The sequence below is a fragment of the Tachysurus vachellii genome, chromosome 14 (assembly GCF_030014155.1).
Source record: "Tachysurus vachellii isolate PV-2020 chromosome 14, HZAU_Pvac_v1, whole genome shotgun sequence".
Taxonomy (NCBI): Eukaryota; Metazoa; Chordata; class Actinopteri; order Siluriformes; family Bagridae; genus Tachysurus; species Tachysurus vachellii.
This window is the reverse complement of record NC_083473.1, coordinates 14,440,529-14,460,112: the sequence shown is the minus strand read 5'-3', so window position 1 is coordinate 14,460,112 and position 19,584 is coordinate 14,440,529. Positions and strand designations below refer to the sequence as shown.

The 19,584-nt window shown below is 35.8% G+C and overlaps 3 protein-coding genes across 5 annotated transcripts; 1 reads left to right on the top strand and 2 right to left on the bottom strand.

The window, feature by feature from the left end:
* The first annotated feature begins 1,350 nt into the window (after positions 1-1,350).
* acsbg1 (acyl-CoA synthetase bubblegum family member 1) lies at positions 1,351-8,208 on the top strand. 2 transcript variants are annotated; one of them, XM_060886789.1, is made up of 14 exons: positions 1,351-1,556; positions 2,353-2,447; positions 3,018-3,256; positions 3,389-3,477; positions 3,555-3,675; positions 3,748-3,828; positions 3,907-4,056; positions 5,102-5,278; positions 5,436-5,605; positions 5,713-5,946; positions 6,049-6,266; positions 6,389-6,528; positions 6,653-6,899; positions 6,975-8,208. In XM_060886789.1, exons 1-14 carry the CDS (start codon positions 1,444-1,446, stop codon positions 7,049-7,051), a joined length of 2,151 nt encoding a protein of 716 aa, XP_060742772.1. In that variant the 5' UTR covers positions 1,351-1,443; the 3' UTR covers positions 7,052-8,208. The 2 variants fall into 2 exon arrangements, with proteins under 2 accessions (XP_060742772.1, XP_060742771.1); XM_060886788.1 differs by having other exon boundaries at positions 1,355-1,556; positions 3,015-3,256.
* Positions 7,973-14,124, bottom strand: idh3a (isocitrate dehydrogenase (NAD(+)) 3 catalytic subunit alpha). Its single transcript, XM_060886790.1, has 11 exons — positions 14,026-14,124; positions 12,435-12,494; positions 11,617-11,700; positions 11,325-11,439; positions 11,054-11,241; positions 9,897-10,030; positions 9,615-9,717; positions 9,097-9,161; positions 8,905-8,989; positions 8,626-8,778; positions 7,973-8,459 (listed from the first exon to the last, which is right to left on the bottom strand). The coding sequence occupies exons 1-11, from the start codon at positions 14,050-14,052 to the stop codon at positions 8,376-8,378; spliced, it is 1,098 nt and encodes a 365-aa protein (XP_060742773.1). The 5' UTR covers positions 14,053-14,124; the 3' UTR covers positions 7,973-8,375.
* Positions 14,125-15,466: 1,342 nt separating this feature from the next.
* On the bottom strand, positions 15,467-19,379 carry lrrc61 (leucine rich repeat containing 61). 2 transcript variants are annotated; one of them, XM_060886963.1, is made up of 9 exons: positions 19,103-19,379; positions 17,923-18,018; positions 17,682-17,828; positions 17,538-17,598; positions 17,376-17,461; positions 17,214-17,279; positions 17,041-17,109; positions 16,654-16,779; positions 15,467-16,521 (listed from the first exon to the last, which is right to left on the bottom strand). In XM_060886963.1, exons 1-9 carry the CDS (start codon positions 19,128-19,130, stop codon positions 16,415-16,417), a joined length of 786 nt encoding a protein of 261 aa, XP_060742946.1. In that variant the 5' UTR covers positions 19,131-19,379; the 3' UTR covers positions 15,467-16,414. The 2 variants fall into 2 exon arrangements, with proteins under 2 accessions (XP_060742946.1, XP_060742947.1); XM_060886964.1 differs by having other exon boundaries at positions 16,654-16,776.
* Positions 19,380-19,584: the final 205 nt, after the last annotated feature.

Below are 19,584 nucleotides of genomic sequence, written 5' to 3'. Positions count from 1 at the left end.
ATTAGTAAATGAGTGAAGCACCATAAGAGAAACAGTCCACCATGAGGGAATCTACAGAGGTTAGAGAACACAAAGGTTACAGAACACTGAACACACACACACACACACACACACACACACACACATTCAAGAGAACCATTCTCAGAACTATTTATTTGTTTGTGTGTACATCGAGCAGGGTTAATTAATTATTTCCATATCTTTTGCATTATAAAAAAAAAACAAAAAAACCTTTGACACTTCCTCATTGTAACTTTGAACAATGTTTTAAACTCATGGTATCTTAAGTATGTAACCTAGTGAGCCAACATTAATGTATCCAATGTTAGAGATTTAAGCACTTATGCACGTGGCTCTGGATAAGGGCGTCTGCCAAATGCTGTAAATGTAAATGTAAAATTAATCAGAATTCAATATCACAGGAATAAAAATAATAAAACAAGCCTGTGTGGTAAATTGTGAAACTGAAATAGGAATGATAAATACAGCATCGTATACAGAACAATGCAACTTAAATAATTGGGAATATTTAGTGTTTTTTTCAGTTATTTATTTCACATTTTAATGAAATCACACATGTCTAGTATGAAAAAAAATTCTACAGATCAGACTGTAAAAATGAGCCCCTTATTAATTTATTTGTATAGCGCTTTTAATAATTTCCCATTGTCTCAAAGGAGCTTTACAGAAGTATGGAAACAGAAGAGAGAGAGAAAAATAAATAAATATATAATAATAATAAGAAGAAGAAGAAAAAATAAGGATAAAAATAAATAAATGAATAAACACAATTAAAGTTTAAGATTAATTTAAAAAGATTAAAATTTAAAATACTATATATCTATCCCTATCCCCAATGAGCAAGCCTGAGGTCGACGGTGGCAAGGAAAAACTCCCTGAGAGGATATAAGGAAGAAACCTTGAGAGTAAACAGGCTCAGAAGGGAACCCATCCTCATTTGGGGACACTCTATAGTAAATAGTGTAAATGTAAACAATGTCCTTTCTACAATAGTTTATAATAGTGCAACCCGAGATCCCCTGAGAAACTAATGGGTCATCGTAAACTCTGAGTTCATCACGAACCTGATTTCTGATAAAAACCAGACCATACAGCTGACTGACACAACATTGGTTCAAAAGAAGGCATGACAGTCTTATTAACATGCACACAGCAGCTTCCAACAAAATGAGGTTTTCTTTGTAAACAACCTGTAAAAGCCAAGCATAAGTTTTCTCAGGACCTTAAACTTAACCATATAGTTATTTAATGGCTGAAACACTGCTTATGCACATCATTTGTTGAGTTACATGAGTCAGCATTTGTTGAGTTTTTTTTTCTCCCTGAAAACTGGATGATTATAACTCTGTTCACTAGTGCTACTGGCACACACTCAGTAAGGGGGTTGAGTGAGAGAGGAGGAGAGTAATCCTTTCCCCTATTATGAACAGGAAGGCAGCTGATACCAGCACAGCTGCCAGTATGATCAGCAATGGAATATCTCAACAACCATCATCCAACAAAAATCAACACAGAGTTGAGAAGGAGCAACACAGGTATGTACAGTTACTGTTGATTATTTCTACACAATGTTATGGTTTAAAATCTCTTTATAAGCACTGGCAGATACACTGCTATGCAGATATTGACTACAGTAATTATTGCAGTTTAAAATATATAATTCCTTCATTACATAATTATATGATGAATAAATGATTGCATAATTGTTTTAAAGGAAAATAAAGTTTTTGGCTGCAATAAAGTTTTTAAACTACAATAAACTGTGCATGCAAGTTGTTTAGAATTGTGAACAAATCTTGTTACAGTATTTGTCACAGTGTTTGCTTTTTTATTATAGAATGGAAAAATAAATAGTGCACTTCCTTTGTTAGGAAAGTAGATAAATGAAAAAGTGACTTTTCTTAACATTGGTGTTAATAATCAGCTAATAAACAAGCAATCTCCATTTGATACTCAAGGAAACCTCCCATGAAGTTCCAGTATGAAAGGACATAGAACATACTTTGAATCAAAATGAGTAATGAAAATCATTAGTGCCAGACTCAGTGGTCCTCCATAAAAGAGAAAGCAACAAAACAAAACTTTTCTGGAAGGAGTCTAATTTAGAACCGGTTCAATATTTCTTTATGGGAAAAGCTGTTTTATACCACACATAAAGGTCAAATGTAAAATATGTTGTGTGCTCTGCATGCTAACAAAGCTGCAAGGACTTTGGCTCTCCATAAAGCCTGACATTGTGTGACTGTACAATGCTGAGTTGATGCCATGTGATGCTCCAGTGCCCCATCATACTATTTGCTCTCACAGGTTAGTGTCCTCTCTGTTTTTCAGCTCAGAGCAATCACCTCTGGGGCTCATGACAGACTCCAAAGGAAAGGGAGAAGAACAGGCTACACGTAATGAAGCAATCCAAGAAAACACCTGGGGTTGGTGCAGCCATTATGGGTTATGCTGCTTTTATACGCTGGGTTATATGAGTTATATGCTACTTTTGATGATGTGTTTTATTTGTCATAAAAGTAAACTCTGCAAAAAAAAAAAAAAAGACATCTTAGCAAAATATCCTGAATCTAGTCAAATTTATTTACAATTTACCAAATATAAAATTATTAAGCCTATTTCTAGACATATTTTACTACTTTTAAGCTTTAAATCTTATTTCTATTGGCATTCCAAGTTCTATTGGCAGATTATGCTAATTTTAAGCATGATTTTCTATGAAGAAGCAAAATTATCTGCTAATAGAATAAAAAGCTTTAAGGGGGAAATCAAAGCTTAAAAATACAATGTAAAATAAAATAGACTTAAAATAGGCTTTATAAACTTATATCTGGTTTGTTCTAATCTCATATTAAGTAGTTAGACTACATACAAGATATCACTTGCTGCCAATTTGATGTCAATGATTTCATTTTTTGTGGTATTTAAAAAAAAAAACTTTTTCATTTAGTGAACAATCTAACATATCTAGGTTTATTGTTTATTGATTTTAGCAGGGGAAATTCTGGCTCCAGCCCAGTGCCTTTGGACCACAGAGGCAAGTGGATCAGTGCAACTGAGAATAGATGACCTCTGTCCACAGGAGCCAATCACAGTGCATCAAATGTTTATGACCTCAGTTCAGAAGTATGGCAATTTGTTTGCCCTGGCAACGAAAAGAAAAGACAAATGGGAAAAAATTACATTCTCTGAATACTACCAGTGCTGTCGCATAGCTGCTAAGAGTTTTCTGAAGGTGATCCATATGATACAATTACGCATTGCTCTTTTGTGAAAGTTGTGTGTTTTTAGTAACATCAGTGACTAGGTGAATTTTAAATCAAGCTGATAATACAATAGTGTTTATTTCATGTATTCTTTGGGCTAGTTGGGGCTAGAACGTTTCCACACGGTGGCCATTTTGGGATTCAATTCAGCAGAGTGGTTCTTTTCTGCCGTAGGAGCCGTCTTTGCAGGGTGAGACACAAATGCTCCTAAAAATGACTTAATAATTATGTATGTATTTATTTTATGATGGTGTGTAATTCCATCAGGGGTATAATGACAGGGATCTATGCCACAAATTCTCCCGAAGCCTGTCATTACGTGGCCCATGATTCAAGAGCAAACATTATTGTAGTGGAAAATAAAAAGCAGCTGGATAAAATCTTGCAGGTAATAATACTATTATTTATACATTCTAGGCCCATATAAGGCTTTTACACTAATTTCTAATATTGTTCACAGGTAAAAGATAAACTGCCACATTTGAAAGCCATTGTGCAATATTCTGGACCCATGTTGGAAAAGATGGCCAATCTGTATTCGGTAAATTAATGGATAAATCTTTCATATGTGTATATGGTGATCATACTTGAAATTAATTCTGAGAAAGTTTTTTGCCAGTGGGAGGAGTTCATGAGTCTGGGCGTGGAAATTCCAGACAAAACCCTTGATGACATCATCAGTAGTCAGAAAGCGAACCAATGTTGTGTTCTTATCTACACATCAGGGACCACAGGAATGCCGAAAGGAGTGATGCTTAGCCATGACAATGTAGGTGTCCTTGAATTACTAAGATTTCACTCAAAAGAGTAACCATTATTACAAATATTATAATTCTGGATGGCTTGTGCATCCTCCATATTTATATTAATAACATTACTTGATTATTATAACGATTGTATATTATTTGTCTAGCACAGATATAAACTATGCATCTGTTTCATAGTGACTACAGTGCAGGTATATTTGTTTCCACATACATACATTTGCATTTCTGATGTTAAAGGATAAATTGCTAATTTATTAAAAAATATGGAATAATCTGTTTACACCGAAGCTAATGAAGTGGATTAATAAAAATACATTTTTAGAGCTCATCGGTGTGTTATGTTGTGTTTACTAAATGCTGCTTGGGCCATTAGGTAAAGGACTAAATTTATGTGTCTGTAGAACCTTCCACCATATTTGTGGAACAGATATTTTTGTAGATTAACATTATGTGTGTTCATAACACACAACATTAGGCCCTGAATTACTATTTAGTAATATATTACTGAAAAAAAATCATTTATATAAAATCTTTAGAGAGTTGGGGAAAGACATTTTTTCTGTGCTCAGTAGTGAACTGTGTAAACTGTCATACATTGGAACACTGAATGAATGTTTGGAAACATCAGAAGTGAGAACATGTAGAACCAAATTTACTGTAGTAAAAAGATTCTGTGATTTTCATTTTCAATTTAAAAATGTCTTGAAATGGCAGAAATGGGTTTGTGCAAGTTTAATACCTGCCTCTTGGTATTTATTTGTACATGTAATTCTTCTTGAAATCACATTGGGGCTGTCCAAATCTCACTGCAGACACAAACTGTTCTATTTATACCATCCTGGACCTTTCTCTTCTTATAGGTAAAAACTCTCTGAAGACAACCACAGAAAATGGACAAGCTGCTCATTTGAAAGATGTTACTAAATTGGCTTGGGTTATTTTTTAGGGTGTCAAGTTTGCACTTATGTTTATTCTGTAGAAAGTTAGTTTAATCTTAATTATGTGTATTCTTATAGATAAACAAGCCTTTTTATTGTGGACTTGTAGATTACCTGGACAGCTCACCATGTGAGTAGGGCTGGAGACATGCAGCCTGCTGAGATAAAACAGGAATCCATAGTGAGCTACCTCCCCCTCAGCCATATTGCTGCTCAGATCTATGACCTGTGGACAGGGATTCAGTGGGGCGAGTTAGTCTATTTCGCACAGCCTGATGCCTTGAAGGTACACAAAACAGAATGTATTATAGACATTCTTATTATGTAATACACTACTAAACATACCCTGGTTACATGCATGTTTTGAATACTTATTGTGCCAGGTAACAAGAAAAATAACATTAGCATGATGTTTTCTGTTATATGATGTGTTTCTACTTCAGGGCAGCTTGATTGAAACCTTAAAAGAGACCAACCCTTCATCCCATATGGGAGTCCCTCGTGTTTGGGAAAAAATAATGGAAAAAATACAAGAGGCAGTCTCACACTGTGCATACATAAAAAAGAAACTGCTGACCTGGTCCATGTCTCTTGGTTTGGCAGCTAATCAAAGGTTTATAGTGAGATGATGACTCAAACCTAGTGAGATTTTACACAACCAGTTTGTTTCTATGGTATTTACAATAAGTCATTTTTCTCTCCATTTATGTTTTATAACAGAGATGAGGAAAAGTCCATTCTCTTCACCCTAGCAGACATGCTGGTCTTAGAAAAACTTCGTGGCGAGCTGGGCTTTTCTTGTTGTGAGAAGTTCTTCTCAGGTGCAGCTCCTCTTGGAAATGATACAATCCAGTTCTTCCTTGGCCTCAACATTAGGTTATATCAAGCTTATGGCATGAGTGAAACCAGTGGGCCTCATTTTATGTCTGGTCCAAAAGTTCACAAGCAGTCAAGGTGAGTTTTATTAGGTAAACACAAATTATCCTTCCAGTATAGTCAATAGAATTTTTTAAGACTTGGTATTCAACACCATAAATGTTCACTTTTAACTTGAAGTTGTGGCAAAGTGGTTCCTGGCTGCCGATATAAACTAGTGAACATTGACACTGATGGTATTGGGGAGGTATGCTTTTGGGGTCGGAATATCTTCATGGGTTATCTCAACATGGAGGATAAAACCAAGGAAACCTTGGATGAGGATGGCTGGCTGCATTCTGGAGACTTGGGCAAAACAGATGAAGATGATTTCCTTTACATTACTGGAAGAATAAAAGGTAAATTAACCATGAAATAATAACTATCAAAAGGCTCTTTTGTAGTTTGGATATTCAACAGTTTTGTGTTATGGCCATATTTACCATGTTAGGTGATGTAATGGTGCATGATTTCTATTTAGAATTAATCATAACTGCTGGGGGAGAGAATATCCCTCCAGTCCCTATAGAGGATGCTGTGAAAAAGGAGCTGCCCATCATCAGTAATGCCATGCTAATTGGTGACAAGAGGAAGTTCCTCTCAATGCTGCTCACACTTAAGGTAATAAACAATTGTACTTTGAAATAGTAAGTACCTGCTCACTGGTGGATCCCACTTCAGAAGAAACAGGAACATTTATTTGAAGCTAATAATTTAAGAATTCAAATATTTGCCTCCCAAACAGTGCATCACCAATGCTGAAACCATGGAGCCCACTGAGTACCTTACCTCTGACACTGTGAAATACTTTCAACAACGTGGCATCCAGGCAACAAAAGTTTCCGATGTAATTGAGGGGAAAGACCAAGCAGTGAACCAGGTCATTCAGGAGGGCATTGACAGGGTCAACGCTAAGGCTAGCTCCAATGCCCAGCGTATTCAGAAATGGACAATTATAGGGAAAGACTTCTCGGTCTCTGGAGGGGAGCTGGGTGAGTACTGCCTTCAAGATGGGATTAATTTGTTTAATTCAGCAGCACAAGTAAATAATAATTTGTCATTTTTAGGTCCAACAATGAAACTGCGACGACCATTTGTCCTGAAGTCATACCACAGTGAAATTGAAAATTTCTACAAAGAATAAGAAAATAACTCCAGCTAACCAGACTAAACCAGGGGTAGCATTGATCACACAGTTCAGTTAGTTCATAAAGTAGTTACAAAGGCCTAAGATGAATTGGGTCTATCAGAAGAGGAAAAACATAAATGTGTACACTTATCTACATCATGAATTTACATTACAGCTTTTGGCAGATGCCCTTATCCAAAGCGATGTACAAAAGTGCTTAAGAATCTATCACTGAATGCATGAACTCGGGTTCACTGGGCTACAGAGCCTAAATCACCGTTCAAAGTTTTTTTTTTTTTTTTTTTAAATACACGCATTAAACAAACAGGGAAGAAAGGGTTTCAAGAATCAGTAGGTCTTCAACTGCTGTTTGAAAATAGCCAGTGACTCAGCTGTCCGGACTTCAAGGGGAAGTTCATTCCACCACCTTGGTGCCAGAACAGATAACATTCATGCAGGTTCATGCCTGTGACCAAATTCTGAAGCCAGAATGTAGAAACATCAACTTTTTGAAACAGTATTTAAAAATCAAGCTAGACAAACTGTCTTCATCTTAGAGAAACCTCATCTTTAAGTAATAAGGTGATACTATAATTAGATATACTGTAATTATGGCAAGGAATAATGCTCTAATCAATTAGAATGTCCTTGGATAAATTACATTGAGTGAAAAGTATATGTTGAGGGTTATGTGCAATTTCTGGGCATATCCACATGTGCTAACATAGTTGTCCTACATAAACCATGTGCAGAGTAATACTGGCTATAAGAGGTCCATTCACATCTCAGAGTGAAAAAAATCATATCTGATTTGATCAATTTAAATCCTGATGAGCTTTGTAGCTTTAGCTTTTGCATAGAAAAATCACAATAATTTATTTTACCCTGCATATATATCCCAATCTATATATCCCAAATAATAAAGTACAGCAAAACTTATTCAAAATATCGGCAACTTTAATGTAGTTGTTTGACTGCTAACGCCTGCCATTAAACCAGTGACAAAATGGTTATGCTGAAACATGAGAAACCAGAGAACAACCCTAGTTAGTGAATAAAGGATCTTAGGTTATGCAGTTCATTTGAGAAAGGAAAAATAAAATTTACACATCTATACCGCTGACAAATTTTAACAAATCTTTGTTTTGAAGGTGAAATAAACATAAAATATACATTTTTAAGTTAAGGTTCAGTTTTGTCTCAATAGATATACACATACGTTTATAGTTTAATTGTGCGCAAATACAGATAGAATGATAAGAAGGCAATTTTTTTTTTGGATGCCTTTTGATAACAGGAGCCCTATCACATAACCAGTGACAAAACCGTCTGCCATGTCTCAGTCCATGTCCTGTACTCGTCGGCAAATCTCAGCTGTGAACTCTGAACACTTGGAATTTCCACCAAGATCCTTGGTCAAAACCTAGAATGATAAAGTACAAATACATGGAAGTACATATTAGAGAACAAAAGGTTTTTGTTTTGCAATTAATGTTTCCATAAAACGGATGACATTTTATCATTACATCCATTTTTTATTACAAAAACTCCCATGTCCATTTCTTAAACAGATGACGGACGTACTGTACCTTCTTGTCTCGGATGGTATCATAGCAGGCGTTCTTGATATTCTTGGCATAGTCATGCAGTCCCATGTGCTTCAACATCATCACGGCACTCAGAAGCAGAGCAGTAGGGTTGGCCAGGTCCTTACCAGCAATGTCTGGTGCAGTTCCATGTACCTGTGAGAGAAACAAATTCATATTACTGAAAATATGCACCATGTCCAAGAAAAGAAGAACGGGTGGACATACATGCTTCAGCAATTACATATTTGTAGCTACTCTGAAAGACAGAAACTCACGTACCGATTCAAATATGGCAACACCATTAGCACCAATGTTCCCGCTAGGAGTCACTCCTAGACCTCCAATCAATCCGGCACAAAGATCGCTGAAATAAATCCCATATCAGAATTACTCAGTGTTCAGCAGTAACCATAGCTATCTAGATTAATGAGATAATTTCTTCACATAGTAAATAAGAATATTTGACCCTACCTCAATATGTCACCATACAGGTTGGGCATAACAAGCACATCAAACTGTGTGGGATCCTGCACCATCTAAAAAAGAAGAAAAACAGAGGATGAGTGCGACACTAGAATTGAATTCACATTTCAATAACAGTTTTAAAAAGAGCAATGCAAAAAAAATCCAGATATAATATAAATGTTATTATCCTATAGCCGCACTGTTATACAAGAAATTGTGCTAGAGAGAGAAAGACAGAATTTAACCACAAAACCTCTGGTGCAATTGGATGGTACAGCTCCATTTAACAAAATTATAATTTTATTTATATTATATATATATATATATATATATAGGTCACAGGTACACAAACTGTCACAAGGATCAGCAGTATGTTTCTGAAAACTGTGATTAAGGATAAAGTTTATTTAAATTTTTTTTCTTCGTAACCGTAGCAAGTGAAAAACTCTAAGGCCGTGTCTAAAACAGATGTTGGCACATCAGTCAGTATTTACTACTCTCAAACAAATTAAATAAATACATACATTCAGACACACTGTATCCAGGTACATTTCGGTGAATTTGACATCCTTGTAGTTCTCAGCCACCTCTCGGCACTTCCTCAGAAACAGTCCATCAGACATGCGCCTATGGAACAGACAATAAACAAACCTAAAACTATGAAGTTGAAAGATTGACAGGTAGACGTCAGCGGTTATTATTAACTATCAGGTGCCATAAGCATTTCTTATGCCCACACAGTTGTAAAAATTTCAGCATAAATTTCAAAACGAGTTTATACTGAAACTCTTGGCCACCAGACTCACATGATGTTGGCCTTGTGAACAGCTGTTACACTGGTTCTCTGGTTATTCCTGGCATACTCAAAGGCATATTCAGCTATACGACGGCTGGCATCTTCTGTGATCAGCTTAATGCTCTGCACAACCCCATCTACAATCTAACACAAAGCAACAGATACACATCAAGCAAGCAGCTATTGGGATCACTAGCCATGCAATACACTGAGCACAGATCTACATTTCTAGAAATTTCTCGAACAGTGGGTCATTTCCCAAAATAGGACATGAACTGGAAAGCAGAGATGAGAACTGTGACTCAACACAAATGTATTACACCCATTTAGAGGGGAAAAAATAAAAAGTTGTGAGTGTTCACTAAATTCCAGCTAGAACTGTGTAGAAAACTGTTCCAGAGAACATTAGCACAAGTTTAGAGAGTTGTAGAGGTTACATGAAGAGGTTGAAGAGGTTAACAAATGAAGAGGTTAACAAAACAGCTGGTAAATGCTTAATGATGTGTGAATTGTGACCAGAAAGAGAGGTTGCGGATGTTTTGTTAACCTCTTCATGTACCATGTTTTGTTAACCTCTTCATGTGTAAAAAAAAAAAACAGTAGCCAAAAATTACAGTAAAAAGGGTGCTGTTTTGATGTTACGAACTACAGATATTTGGGATGAATAAGATCTTTATTTCCCATAAAGCAAACAGGAAAAAAGAACAGAGAAAAAAAAAAAAACAGTAGCCAAAAAAAAAAAAAATCAAAAACATTTCAATAAAAGTAAGTTAAATAATAAAAGTTGTAAGAAAAAATATAACAGAATATAATAGAAATGCAGGGGGAAAATATTTAATGTTTTTAAGAGCATAAGTTTGAGAAGGCTAGTATTAGAAGGTCTTGTAGTAAGGAACATGGTTTCATTCAGCATTTAATAATAATTGTAATTAATCTGTAACTATTACTAGTTTTTATCTGTTAGTAAAGTATTGTCTAAAGGAAACAGCTAGTGAAGTGATTGACTGGTCTTATTTTCTGCTGGGTTAATATTCTCATTGCTGCATTTTGCTCAGTTTGGAGTTTACTGTACATTCAATACAAGAGATTTTAAATGAATGGACAATGTCTAATTCAAAAGTCTGAAATCTGTGGGGTAAATCTTTAAAGCAATTTACAATTACATACCACATGTTCAATTCCACTGTACTCTCCCTCAGTATTTTCTCTGATCGTAACGAGGTCAACATCTGTGTAAGGAGTCTTATAACCTTCAATGGACACACAGGGACGCACATTTGCATACAGGTCAAACGTCTTTCTAAGCAGCAAGTTCATGGAAGGATGGCCGGCAGCAATAGGGGTCTTCAGAGGTCCTAAACATCAGCAATCAGACTATGATCAATATCACAAACATGGTAACAAATTTATGTGTGTTCGTTAACGTGTTTAAATGTACCCTTAAGTCCGATTTTGCTTCTGTCCATTGACTCTTTGGCTTCTGGAGGGATCATCCATTTCCCTCCGGGTCCTTTGATAGCCGTCACATTCTTCTCCTCCCACTGAATGGGAACCTGGCATGTTTAAAAAATAAAATATGTACTTTTACCACGTCGCTTGACATTCCGAAAACTGGCTCGATAGATAGATTTTACACATAATGCTGTAATGTTCTAGGTAAACGTAGTGACAGGCAAAGTTCCATTAGTGGTAGAACAGGAGGAAGAATGACATTTCTGTTTAAATCTTACTTTAGCTGCTTCAAATATCTTTGCTACAGCTGTGGAGATCTCAGGACCAATACCATCTCCTGGAATTAGTGTTACAGTTTGCAGCTGAAAAACAAATTTAAAAACAAGTTAATAGTAAACAAATGACTTCAATGTTTTAAGCATCACAGCTTAGGACTAGAACTAAAAATCTGAAGCATGCATAAAATCTAACTGCAAAAACTATCATGTTTGTGTGGACTGACAGGTTACATGCTAAAAACGTAAATGATAAAACATATTGACATCAATGCAGTATAGAACTGGATCATTAAAAAAAAAGTTTTTAAGGTTTGGGAATTCACAGCTGGTTCATCCGGATAAAGCTGACACAATGGAAAAAGTAAGTGCTTTAACACTTTTGCCTTTATTAAGCTGCCCTTTTCTGCTAGGAGAATTAGTTTCACATTTGGTCTGACACTTCGTTAGCTGAAAAGGCATAATGGGTTAAAATTCAAAAAAGCTATTGGCTGCATCGTAAATGTTGGCACCTTGCTAATTTAATGACCCATCACTAGTTTGGTAAACCTGCTAAAACCATTTCCATATAGGTTATGATCATAAATTCTGTAACATTTTACACAGTCTGTGAGAAGATTTCCAAAAAGCTACACAAGATACAAAGCAGTCCGTTTCCATGATAACACTACATGGAACAAACTGCATGAATTTTGTGGCAACTGCAATAATGTCTGTTACCTCAAAAACACCTTCTAGAGATTTCGTTACATATCTTAGCAACGCGAATATAACAGTGCTGTTATGAGATTCAAGAAATAATCCAAAACATTTTTACTTACTCCTCTGGAAAAAGGTCTGGGCTGTGTTTGGCTTGTTAGTGCACCCAAGACACGGGACACCTAAGGAAAACGAACATTGGCACAAAAACATTTACATTTACATTTACAGCATTTGGCAGACGCCCTTATCCAGAGCGACGTACATAAGTGCTTAAATCTCTAACATTGAATACATTAATGCTGGATCACTAAGTTACATACTTAAGATACCATGAGTTTAAAACATTTGTTCTAAGTTACAATGAAAGTGTCAAAGGTGTGTTTTTTTTTTTTTTTTTTTTTTTAAATGCAAAAGATAATGAAAGAAGTGCTAGTTGAAGTGTTTCCTGAATAAGTACAAGTACATATACATTCCTGAATAAGTACAAATAAAACAAGACTCAGTACATCATTCAAGCCAAAAGCTTCAAAGGAAAGTTCCGCATGGACATGATTACTGTTTATATTACTGAAACGATCTATAAGGCACGTGCATGTTTTGTAATGCACAGTGGATGTGTTTAGACAGGCTAAGGGTAGTGCATGCCTGGATAAGCCAGTGACTGTTTATCTAAAGCTGCAAGAACAAGCAAGTGATTTCACAGTTTGACTATTTACCCTCCCAACAAACACCTCTCTCAGCCAATTAGCAGCAGACTTTTCGCTAGAACTTGGCATGGAATTGGTCATTAACCAGAAACTCTGGTTAATTATATTCATGTGCACTATGCATCTAATGTGTTGGGTGATTTATTTTTTTTTTTTAAATCTCTGGTACATATGGAGTACAAGCGTTTTTTTTTTAAAATTTTAACTTTCAGATATGGTGTTTTTTATTTATTTATATTTTATGTTAGGGTTTAAGAATTGTTTATTATTGATATTTAACATGTGAAAGAAAAATGATAGTTTAATCCATGTTAAAATGATTAATAAATACCGGAACCTCAGGAAAACATACTGGTTAATAGAATAATAAAAGAAAGCCTCCGTGGTATATAATTTTAGCTCTTTAGCAAAGAAAATTAAGTTACAATTAAAAAAACTCTTCAGCTGGATGTTTTACGATCTTATCCAACTTTAATTTCAAGTGCATCCATCCAAATGAAGTTGCCCCTGACCAACTAATGTCGATGAGATACAGACATGACATGAATACAGACATGAAACGAGCTAACGCTAGCGCGTATTAGCCGAGAGCATACATGCCTTAGCATCTTTGCTAACGCTGCCGTTATTTAACTGATGGCTAACTTTCAGCTAGCCGCTAAGACCTACAAGGATGAAAACATTAAAAACATTTCTCAGCTTAAGACGATTTGCTACTTCACCACAGGTTAATGTTTACTAGATCAGATCTTAGTAAAATTAACTTAATCGAGGACTATCAAAATAATCAAAACTGTTAAACCCTGTAAACAGTGTCATAGAGATGAAGGGCACGCGCACACTGGGCCTCTGAACTGGCATCCCAGACATATGAAACTCAGTCGTCTGTCACATCTCTATTCATTTTTTCCATTAAAAGAACAAAAACAAAGTTGTATTGTTTAGCCACTGGTTTTCCCACACTTATTGACGCTACCTCGGTGCTATATAATGCACGTCTTACCGTTGACCTCCATGCATTCCCAGCCATCTTCCTCAAGCAGCTACAAGCGCCTGAGTGTGTTCACTGCAGTAAACCTGCTCAGCTCATCCTCAGCTGTGAGAGATTTACGGGTTGCCATATCATGTTTATATACAGACCTTAACACCTACTTATTTGCATTGTAGAGTAATAGATTCACGCATGTAACAACAACAATAATAATAATAATAATCATAATCATAATCAATAATAATAATCATCATCATATTCATAATTTTTATCAGATATGCTTTTTTTCTCACATAAATCACGACGGGTTAGTTGTCAAAAATCAAAGATTTTCCTTAACAGTGTAAAAGTAAAGACCCTCCAAGATAAGCATTTTAAAACACAAATTCTGGTTATAGTTTTTCCTCCTTAAAGTAGGGGTTTTGATTAACCTGGCAACCAAGCTGAGAGGTGGAGAAATATCAGTCCCCCTGTTGGACTGGAGGTCACTATGCACCATGCACTATAACGATGTCAGGCTATTTACTCACAGTGCCGTGCTGCATGCCATCGTAAATTTGCATGCCATCGTAAATGCCCGTAAATGTGTGTGTGTATATATATACCGTTTGTGTGGGCACTGAGTCACCAGTAGCACCTTCCTGATGGGAGGGGGGTAAATAGTCCATGATTAGAGTGACAGGTGTCTTTTCCTGTGCAGACAGCATTTCTTTTAAATGCTTTCTATGGTGGAAAGCTGGGAACCAATGATTTGTTGGGAAGTATTCATCACTTGTTGAAGGGATTTTCGGTCTGTTCCAGTGCAGTTGCGATACCAGACTGGGATGCAGTTTGTGATGTACTCTAAATGGTAGAGCGGAAGAGGTTCACCACAGGTTAGTGGAGCACAGATGGGCCTTTTTCGGAATCCTCAGAAAATGAAGGTGCTGCTATGCCTTTTTGACCACAAGGAAGGAGTTCATAGATCAGATGAAGTCTGTTAAGATGTGGACCCCGAGAAACTTAAGCATATACTCAGCTTTAACAGCAGCTGTCTTGATGAGAATGTGTTGATGACCTCTTTCATTTTCCTGGTGTTAAGTTTCAGGTTATTGTCCCCACACCATGACACTAGGTGCTGGATCTGTAACAAGGTGTCATCTGCATACCTGATAATGCTTATAGGAGGCATGCACAGCTATCAGTCATGGGTAAAGAGGGAGTATAAGAGAGGAGACAATACACATCCCTGAAGTACACCAGTGTTGGTGAGATTCTTTTACTTAGACTATTGAGTTCGTCAAATGTTAGAATAAAGTCAACTATGAATCTGGATAATATTTTGAAAATCTCGTTATTGAGATGTAATTTATTAATGGCACAACCAAGTGTGCTACAAAAAAAAAACAATACTTTAATCTTGTAATTATGAATGAAAGTAAAAAAAAATAAAAATAAAATAAGCAATGCTTGTTCAGATATAAATTATATATATTTTCCCAGAAACAGACTTTGAGAATTAAAAACAAAAGTATCATAATTACAAGTATTGTTTAATAATAGCCAGAAAAATTAGCCAATTTTGTCCTGGTATATCTGCATTAAGGGTATTAAACAGTCTAGTGACAGTGGGACTGTTAGCTGGCGTCAGAATAGAAAGCACAGTAAAACAGCCACAAGATGGCGATGTAAACCTACGTCTAGTTATCCAAATTACTCCACACTGAAAAGCATAATCCTATTGTGATCTGATCAAATTGGGGAAAAATGCTGTTTTCCTCACTCATTCGAGTGTATTTTTTGCTTAAAAATTAATTTATTTGCCCAGCTAACATATCTAAACTTGTTCAATATTAAAATTAATGAATTCTGGCTCAATGCTACTCACTGTGCCACAAAGACATTCATGATAGTTAATATTAAACATTTTAAAATTCTTCATAAATAGTTTTAAGGTACCCAGCCAGTTTTGACAATGAACACTAAACATTGCTTTTAACATAGTACAAAGGTTAAAAATAGGAAAACACAACAGAGTTATTATGTGTTTTATCAATTTAGATGCATTATAAACTATGATGAAGTTCAGAGTCAGAAAAATGCAGGCAAAAAGTAAAAAGTAAACAATGCAACATTACAAAGGCTATGCACAATTCTCTGCAGCACACAAAAATAAAGCCAATAAGCAGTGGATGAAAGGAAAAACAAGAACAGTCAATAAATACAAGAATAACCACATCATGACAGTCTAACAACAAGAGGTCAACAATGGAGTTGCAGTAAAGCTTGTCCTCTATGCACTGACTATTCAGGAGTTCTGGCACCAGTGATGTGTAAAGCATGCAGGTTTTTAAAAACAAATAGAAAAGGTGGGTTTTAGCAACTTTGTTAATAAAATAATATTTAGCAATGTGTGCTCATTTCAAACAGAATACTGCTTTGGTGGGTTTTTGAGGCCAAGTGTCCTTTCAGTTTGTGAGATTGCATGAGCTGCTCTTCTGTTTAGCAGCCTGCATTCATGAATAACATCTGTCAAGAGAAGAGGAGAAATAAAGCAAAAAGCATCAATCACATTCTTTAAGCTACTGTAGCGTCTGTAGAATTTAAAATGTAGCACCGAAAGAAATATTAAAAATGAAATAGAATATTATAAGGTATTACCATTAAATTGTTTGTAGGCTTCTTCAACAATGGCATTATTTGATCTCTTTATCTCCCAAAATCCATCTTCTACCCATGGCTTACATTCTGGCAGTTCTGGCAGCTGGCCATTTTTATACATGCCTGCTACAAAAGATAAGATATTGATATCAGAGCAACTGGAAATGCCATGTATTATTTAACATCACAATTACTAAGATTACTAAGGCGTATGAATGTGTGTCCATATGAATCCATATGAATGTTTGCACAACAAAAGTGTTAAACCATCACAACAAAAATCTTTGCAACCTTTTGTATTTATAAAACTAATATCATGAAAAAATAAAATTGATAATAAAACAGTTTACTCACAAATTAAAAAATAATTTGAACAATTAGAAGTACCTTTTATTGTGTCATCAATGTCTTTACATAACTGGTACAGATCACTTCCCCGGCCAGCCACCCGTTCCCCTATGGCAATGTAAAATGATTATTTGCACGATCATTTGGCTGGCTGCTTAACTTGTGTTAGTTTGCTAGTATTATTATGGGTCTCAGTGCTACACTTTCCTCACCATCAAACACCTTGATGTTTGGGAACATTTCAAGCACTGTGTTTCTGTATGACGGGTTCTTGCAAACTGGAAGAAATGAGTGAGTGAAGTTAAATTGTGAGCAAAATTATACAAAACCAAATTAAACATCAAAGCACATTACCAGTAGACTGAAAAACTAACCTGGATTAGTGTAATTGTAGGTGTTGTCCTTCAGCCTGATACTCTCTAATTTCCGTAAAGACTTCAAAGCATGGAGGCTATCAATGCTGAAATACAAGACGTTTAATCAAAATAAAGGTAAAAGGGTAAAACTGGGTAAAAAATGGTTGCAAAGCAAAGTACCTGGATATAAGATTGCCTGCCATATTCAGACTCTGTAGACTTTCACAACCAGAGAGGGATTCTCCAAAATGACAATACATTACAATACATATTAGATACACTGCTTGCTATGACTACTTATAACTAATCATTATATTCACTTACCTATATTGGAAATCCTGTTAGCAGACAGATTAAGCACAAGAAGAAGTCGGAGTGACACAAGAGGTGCTAGATTTGTAATATTATTCCCAGAGAGGTCCAGCCTTTCCAGGTTTATACATTCTCCAATGCATCCGAGATCATATATTCCTCAAAATAAAAAAACACAAACAAATATTTTCTGATACAATGACCATGGACTACATATACTTCATATTAACAGCAACGACACAATGAAACCTACCTAGGCCCCTTAGTTTGAGAAATAAAATGGATTCCAAATCAAATTCTCCAGTTCGGGACTTCAGGAGCCCATTAGTGATCTTTGCACACTCTGTTTCTGCAAAACAAAGAAAGATTATAAGTTCAACATGACTAAGAAAAAAATCGGTGACAATAAATAAAAAAATATATCATCAGTTTGCAATATACAACCACTGACATCCACTATGAGATCAGAGAAAAGATGACAAGTTTAAAGTGATTAAACTGAATTCGTACACAAGTAGCACAGTGGTGCAGTAAAGTAATGTTACTGCCTCACAGCTCCAGGACCCCTGGTGTGATATTGTGCATGAGTGGAGTGCACAATACTTTACAATATCTCAGGTAACTGCTGCTATAATACTCTGTTCATTCCAGTATTTCTGCACACCTAATATTGTTTGAATATACAGTATTTACACTTGTCTGCACTGTTTCTTGGGGGTTTTTTTGTCTTGTATTTTTTGTTTGCACTGTCTTTTGTCCTGCACTGTCTTTATGTCTTGTCCTGGACTGTCTTTTGTCCTGCACTGTCTTTATGTCTTTTGTCCTGCACTGATTGCACCAGTTTGCACAGTTGTACTTTGTGCACTTACTAAATCCTTATAGCTCTGACTTTGCTTTATGTAGCACCATGATCCTGGAGAAACATTGTCTCATTTCACTGTGTACTGCAACAGCGACATATAAGGTTGAAATGACAATAAAAGCTTCTTGAATTGACTTGACTATTCTGCTTGTGTTGTGTAAGTTTATGGTTTGTCCAGTTTCCTCCCATATACAAAAACACGTAAATTGCGTAAATAGAAGGACTGGCTAATCTAAAATGGTTCCGCCATGACACTTACTAGGTTAAAGCCATCACTGAATATGAATGAATGGAAATAAACTAGTTTATATAAAATAATGCACTGCACAACAATCATTACCAGTTAGTGTAATTGCCTGACTGAAGAAACTGTTCGAAATAATGTATTCACTAAGGTATGAGTCAACCAAGACGTAGTTAATCATGTCGATCTACTCGTTTAAGTTACCAGAACAGTATCTTTATTAGTACCGCAGCGTACAGACAGAAGCTAACGCGCTAAATAAATAATGACATAGCTGCCTAACTTACACGTTTGACTGGTAAATCTAAAGGCTGGAAACCTACTTACCTTGCTCTTTATCCCTTTTTGCTTCCATGTTTGACCTAATTTATGCTATTATTAAAGGAGAAAGACATTAAAGGTGTTTTGTCGTAGCTGCTGTTGAGCTCTGATGCTATGATAATGCTACAGTGTGCCTTGGGCTGATTCGCTGTACGGCTGCGCGTCAGGTTTGTTTGTGTATCGTATCATTTTATTTCTAAATATTTCCTGATCTGCAAACACTTAAGAAAATGCTCAGAGGATAATATTCCTCACAACCCTTTTTTTTTGTATCAACCGGAAGTTCCTGTCCTGTTTTTCTGTGTACGCTGCTTGGTTACTAAGGCGATGTCAAGGTCCCATAGCAACGCCAAATCCTGTGTAGTAGTGCCATAGGTGCAGGGTAAAATGATAGTAAATACTACTTAAAACTATATTATATACGGAAATATCACATCCATATTATTAATTTGGTCCGTTTTATATTTTCGTTTACTTAAAATACTGTA